The sequence below is a fragment of the Ranitomeya imitator genome, chromosome 1 (genome assembly GCF_032444005.1).
Source record: "Ranitomeya imitator isolate aRanImi1 chromosome 1, aRanImi1.pri, whole genome shotgun sequence".
Lineage (NCBI taxonomy): Eukaryota > Metazoa > Chordata > Amphibia > Anura > Dendrobatidae > Ranitomeya > Ranitomeya imitator.
In genome coordinates this window covers 210,261,414-210,268,013 of record NC_091282.1, presented here as the reverse complement: position 1 = coordinate 210,268,013, position 6,600 = coordinate 210,261,414, and the positions used below count along the sequence as shown (strand labels likewise).

General features: G+C 42.9%; 1 protein-coding gene across 3 annotated transcripts; it reads right to left on the bottom strand.

Annotated features, from left to right (window-relative positions):
• Positions 1-270: 270 nt before the first annotated feature.
• Positions 271-5,991, bottom strand: LOC138665813 (uncharacterized). Of its 3 annotated transcripts, none has more exons than XM_069753683.1 (2): positions 3,236-5,843; positions 271-2,369 (listed from the first exon to the last, which is right to left on the bottom strand). In XM_069753683.1, the coding sequence occupies exons 1-2, from the start codon at positions 4,775-4,777 to the stop codon at positions 2,364-2,366; spliced, it is 1,548 nt and encodes a 515-aa protein (XP_069609784.1). In that variant the 5' UTR covers positions 4,778-5,843; the 3' UTR covers positions 271-2,363. The 3 variants fall into 3 exon arrangements, with proteins under 3 accessions (XP_069609784.1, XP_069609775.1, XP_069609793.1); XM_069753674.1 differs by lacking the exon at positions 271-2,369 and having other exon boundaries at positions 2,503-3,540; positions 3,922-5,991; XM_069753692.1 differs by lacking the exon at positions 271-2,369 and having other exon boundaries at positions 2,503-4,063; positions 4,135-4,272.
• Between the last annotated feature and the right edge of the window lie 609 nt (positions 5,992-6,600).

Below are 6,600 nucleotides of genomic sequence, written 5' to 3'. Positions count from 1 at the left end.
CACAAAGCTAGGAGGGATAGCTAATACTACAGAAGAGAAGGAGAGGATTCAAAAAATATACATAAACTGGAGCAGTGGGCAGCAACTAACAGAATGGTTTTTAACAAGGAAAAATGCAAAGTACTACATCTGGGCAATAAAAATGAAAAAAGCATTTACAGAATGGGAGGCATAGGGCTAAGCAACAGCACATGTGAAAAATACTTGGGTATACTAATAGATCATAAGCAGTGTTGAGCATTCTGATACTGCAAATATCGGGTACAAAAACCATAAAGAAACAGGTACATGCATATACTTGTAGGATCAACCACAAGACAAAGAAATACTATTCAAAAAATTACCAAATTTTATTTGACACACCAAAGAAAAAACAGACAGAACACACTAATAAAAACATTTAAAACTTGTTCCACATTGAACAAACAATTAGATCCAAATATCATATAGTATATAGCAATATACATTAAACATAACAGAAATGCCCGGCTGTGTAGTATATTATAATTTGATACAGGGAAGACCCAAGGTTATACTTCCTATTATTTCCATGCACTAGGTATGTATACCCCTCTGCGTGGACCTTGGTGGTCCTTAGGGCATATATGGCACCTCACAGTGTGGTAGTTTCAATCTAAAATCATTGAAGTGCTAAAGCCAATTGCCCTCATATATATAAAGAGATCCCTGCTACTGTGAGCCTCTGCAAAAGGGTTTTGTGCAGAGCATATCAAGGAACACAGATTAACACATAAATGCTTCCTTCAACCCTGGAGGTGACAGGTAAAAGGTGTATTGCCTAAATGGCGAGTTGGTCATACTTCACCCTATGCCGTCTCCAAGTCCACTACCGTCATCAAGGTCCTATGTGCACTGCTACAGTCCGGGCATGATTACTGGACCCACGCGTTCCGACACACCCTGTGTCTTTCTCAAGGTGGTACTGTCTGAGGTTCCTCAATTGTGTCTATTTATAGATACCTTAAATCATGATCATGTTTCAGCTGAGAGACGCAGCTGTGCGGCTTTGCGGATGCATCTGTACGCTGCTACCCCGGAAGTGGAGCTCACTGGTCACATGGGTTACTTCACTTGTGCCAGGAGCGGAGTACTAAGACACGCCTCACACGGACTTCTCATGTTGTGGTGTGCGCCTGCGCACCCATTCAAGTCCCGGGGGTGCCTACATATCTTAGGTTTTATGTTTTGGACTAGGAAACCTGCGGTAAGGTACTCCTATTGCCGTTAGTGCTTCTACACTTTTTGTACCACAATTAAACTAAACTTCAAAAATGCTTGAGAGAACATCCCCCCGCATACAATGCGCACGCGCACTCCTGTGGAGCCCATCTGGGCGCAAATGGCGTATCCCAATTATCATAACTTATATACATCGGAGATTTCCTTGTAATGTGGATATGCCGGCGCCTCCAGTCTATTAGTAGCGCTCGGCGTCACAACCCCACAGTATGTATTGCGCAGGCGTGATTGATTAGAGCCCGAGTGGGCGCATATACCATAAGTGCCCCCGCCAAATGCGTACTCCAGAATTCCCCTTAGTTACATATGCGCGTGCGCTTTTGTTACATGGAGAACCCAGAGGTTATATTCCTCCCAGTATGCCGTAAGTATGCATCATCGCTTGAGGCCTGTGTGGGCGCAGTTGGCATAAGTCCTGACGTAGCATACGTCCGACATAGTATCCCCCTATGTCTCAAGTACGCACTTATCTTTGATCCGTTAGGGGCACCCCGAAGGTACTGTCCCCACCGTCCATAGTGCGCATGTTTGGTCACCTAGGCCTAATCCGGCCCAGGTGGCTAGAATACCATCAGTGGATGCATATATCACCATTGTCCCTTTGTCCTAAATGCGCCAGCGCCTTACTCCCATTGGAAGTGTTTACAGTTCAGTCCCCACACTTCACAATGCCTATGTGTACTTACTTAGAGCCCACATGGGCCCATGTGGCGCAAATATTGATGTTAGATATATACAGTAGGGGCGCTCAGGATATAGGTCCCACAGTGCACGAAGGCACACATCCTATCACCTTAGATCTATAAGGGCACAAATGTCATGGACGCTAACATTGTATATACATAACAGTATTTCCTCAATCATCATAAGTCCATGAACCTTAATTTACACAATATTTTGAAAAAAAGCTTGCATTCCCAGAGGGACAATTCATCCCCCCAGTAGAGGTTTAGACATAATAGTGGGCTATGGGCATACCGTTAACCCCTATAGAGTTTTAAGTCCATACAACATTCAGTTTTATATTCTCGGGTGCTCCAGGTTTCAATATGATATCTATTGCGAGTCCGTCTTCTTCTCCCATCCTTGGACCAGAATCCTATTCAGAGCTAGAGAAAGGGAGGGCAAAATGTCAGGGAAGAGAAAGAATAAAAAAAAAAAAAAAAAAAAAAAAAAAAAAAAGTAAAATAGGATAGAAGTGATAATAGTACATCACCCCCATAGATGTACTAGAGCGTATGTACATCTCAACCTCACCCCCAAGCTACTTCCTTTTGTAAAAGCCTGAGTACAGTAGCTCCTCATTGAGGCCCTGCGGTACTAGGCAGTCCAGTTCGTAAATCCATCTTGCCTCACGGCAAAGGAGGTCTTCCACTGGATCCCTCCCTCTAATGCTTGTATTAACTTTTTCCAGACCCATGACTCTCAAAGAAGCTCCTGACCCTGCATGTACCTCTAGAAAGTGTTTAGCCACTGAGGTAATAATTTTGCCTCTGGACCTATCTGTCCGGGCAGTGGCTATACTAGACAGGTGCTGCTGGGTCCTGCGTCGGAGCTCCTGAGTAGTTTGTCCCACATAGATTTTCTCGCAGCTGCAGATCAGTGCATAAATCAAATTCCGCGTGCGGCAATTGAAGTATGTCCTCGACTGCACCCGCGTGGGAAGATTGTGAACCCTTACCCCTTCTCCCGCAATCATCCGTGGACAGATAGAGCAACTTCCACAGGGGAAAGAGCCCTTGATCGAATGGCTAGTTTCGATTTTAGTGGTAGGGCGTCTGAAATGACTATTAGTCAAGTGATCTTTTAGGTTCCTTGCCCTTCTTGCCACCATTTGCGGTCTATCTCCGATGAATGGTCTCAATTTCGGCTCACTCCTTAAAATCCCCCAGTTCTTTTTCAGAATATGATAGATGTCATTCCATTGATTATTAAATTTTGTAATCAAATTTATCTTATTTGTCTCTGTTCTTACCCTGGGTTGCAGGGCCTCCTCCCTGGTCCTTGTTCTTGAAAATTCAAAGGCACCCGAGATGATTTTCTTTGGATATCCACGTTCTCGGAACCGGTTGGTCAATTGACGGGCTTCCATGCAGAAATCCTCAGTTCGTGTACAGTTCCTCCGCAATCTGAGGAATTGGCCCTTTGGGATACCTCTTCTCAGATGTGACGGATGAAAGCTTTCAAAGTGAAGCAAGTTATTCGTTGCCGTTTGTTTTCGAAACAAAGTGGTCACGATGCGATTCTGGTCCATGGACACTCTCAGGTCCAGGAAGTCAACTGAAATAGTAGAGAAAGTTGTTGTAAGTTTAATATTCCAGCAATTGTTGTTAAGTTCCTCAATAAAGGCACCCAATTCATCAGACGTGCCTGACCAGATTATGATGATGTCATCTATAAAACGTAACCATTTTATTACATGCAACGAGTAGCTTCTAAGTTTTTGTACATGGGTCTCCTCCCACCACCCCATAAAAAGATTGGCGTATGAGGGCGCACATTTGGCCCCCATGGCCGTACCTGAGGCTTGTTTGTAGAAGGTTCTATCGAAGATGAAATAATTTTTCTCGAGTACAAATCTGAGTAGCTCCAAAATAAATGCATCATGGCCCCTGTCGCCTGTGGAGTGTTTCTCCAAAAAATAGGAGGTTGTTATCATACCTTGTTTATGCTCTATGTTCGTGTACAGCGCCTCCACATCTAGGGTCACTAAGATGACATTATCCGGTACCAACAGGGGTTGAAAAAGTTCTATAAGGTGCGACGAGTCCCTTACATGAGAATCCAAGGTCTTTACTAATGGCTGCAAAAAATAATCAAGATATGAACATGGTTTTTCATAGAGACCCCCCAAACCCGAGATAATTGGTCTACCTGGGGGTACACTGATGGACTTGTGTATTTTAGGTACCAAATAAAAAGTCGGAGTCACTGGGTGAGCTGTAGTTAAGAAATCCCGTTCTCTCTTGTTGATAATACCACAGGAAAAGGCCCTTTCCAGTAGTCTGTCAAATTGTGTTTTGAAAATGAGCGTGGGGTCCGATGGCAATTTTAGATAGTACTGTGTGTTGTCTAGCTGTCGTCTGGCTTCCATGCAGTACATGTCCTTAGGCCACAGGACTATGTTTCCACCTTTGTCCGCCTCTTTTATCTCTAGTGTGTCATTCTTCTTTAGGTTGGATAGCGCTACCTTCTCTTCTTTAGTCAAGTTGTTTTGAGTGTTTTTATCCAGCTGTAATCCCCTAATATCATGGCATGTGGTTTCAAAAAATACCTGGACGGCCGGGCAAAGTGTGAATTTTGGAGTTGCCTGCGATGGTAATCTGCCCCCGAACCTCTTTCTGCCCTGTGCACTCTCATTTTCTGTCAATAGGTCTAACAGGTCTCTAAACGTCTGTCTGTCCTGGTCTGGTAAGTCGTCAATTAATGATGGCTGGTGATACAGAATTTTAAACATTAACTGTCGACAAAATAGGTATAGGTCCTTGGTTAGTTCAAATTTGTCCAAACCATTCATGGGTGAAAAAGATAGCCCTTTTGTCAGCAAGTTTGTTTCTACCTGTGATAGTTGGTAAGTGGACAAGTTGATAATTCGAAATTGGTTATCTGCATTACTGAATTCCACCCCTGGATGTTTTTCAGTAGGACAATCTATAGCGGGGTTTAATACTGTTTCCGATTGCCGAGGCGTGTCATTCGCCTCGAATTCGGAGACCAGGCCCTGAAGTTGCGTGTTCTCTTGGTGCGATTTTTTAGGTTTTCTCCGCCCCCTTCTGCACCGCTTTCGCGATCGCTTGTGTCTGTTGATAAAAAATCACTACTTATATTGGGGCCAATCCCATTATTGCTTTCACCTCCTTCTAGTCTCTCCTTGGGCCTTGCTCCCATATCATATCTCCTCCTATTCCCCTGGTGTGTCCATCTGTACATCCTCTGTTTGTCCAAATCTAGTTTATCCCGTTGGAACTTGTTTTTCTTACCCCTTATGATGTCAAGCTCAAATTTATCTATTAGTTCTTTTAGATGCACTCTAAATGGTTCTACCTGGGTCTTAGAATCAAATTTTGTTAGTTCACCCTCCTTTTGTTTGATCTCCTCCCGCAGTTTGACTAGGACTATATTGTCCTGCTCTATCAACATGTCAATCAAAATATACGAACATTTCTGTAAGCCCTGTTCCCATATAGTTTTAAATTCTTGCTCCACCTCCCATGCTGGGAATATCTGGACCCTGAGTCCACGAGGCACCAGGCCTAGTTTTTTATATTCAGCCAAGCTCATGATATTCCACCATATTTTAGTTAATCTTTTGTGCAAATCAATAAGTTCCATAGTCAGATTGTGGAATACATCATCATTTTTGCCATTGCCAGTGGCAACCATACTTTCAGCTGGGCCAAAGATGTCCTTCATCCGCAGCTGCCACGCCGCCTCCCTTGCTTTCAAATCCATTATAACTATCACTGTCTAATGTGCCTCCACTCAAGAGAAAGACCCTTTACAGGGGCCAAGCACCAGTACTAAGAGAAAACTGTTTAAGTGGGCACCATCATATATTATTCTCTGGTTACTTGTCTGGGATCACTACCATGCATGTTAAAAATGCCACAAAAACCATAAAGAAACAGGTACATGCATATACTTGTAGGATCAACCACAAGACAAAGAAATACTATTCAAAAAATTACCAAATTTTATTTGACACACCAAAGAAAAAACAGACAGAACACACTAATAAAAACATTTAAAACTTGTTCCACATTGAACAAACAATTAGATCCAAATATCATATAGTATATAGCAATATACATTAAACATAACAGAAATGCCCGGCTGTGTAGTATATTATAATTTGATACAGGGAAGACCCAAGGTTATACTTCCTATTATTTCCATGCACTAGGTATGTATACCCCTCTGCGTGGACCTTGGTGGTCCTTAGGGCATATATGGCACCTCACAGTGTGGTAGTTTCAATCTAAAATCATTGAAGTGCTAAAGCCAATTGCCCTCATATATATAAATATCGGGTATTGGCCGATATTCGTGGTATCGGAATTCCAATACTGAGTTCCGATACTTTCTCAATATCGGATACCGGAATCGGAAGTTCCCATAATTCAATGAGCCAGTTTGATTTAATTCAGCCAATGAGGAATCCTAACAAAGTGTTGGCACATCCTGTTATGCATGTTAGTCATGTAACTACTGGCATGGCTTCTGAAATGATGTCATGATGCACTATAAAAGTCGCTGCCACCATTTTAGGTTCACTCTGCTGTGAATTCAGTTGGGGACAGGACGCTGTCTTCTGACTGAGGGCCAGTTTGAGATAGTGAT

Coding starts and splice junctions, on each gene's coding strand:
- LOC138665813 (XM_069753674.1), bottom strand. CDS start 4,777: ATGAATGGTTTGGACAAATTTGAACTAACCAAGGACCTATACCTATTT. Junction 3,541..3,921: donor GAACATAGAGCATAAACAAG/GTATGATAACAA, acceptor CTACTATTTCAG/TTGACTTCCTGGACCTGAGA.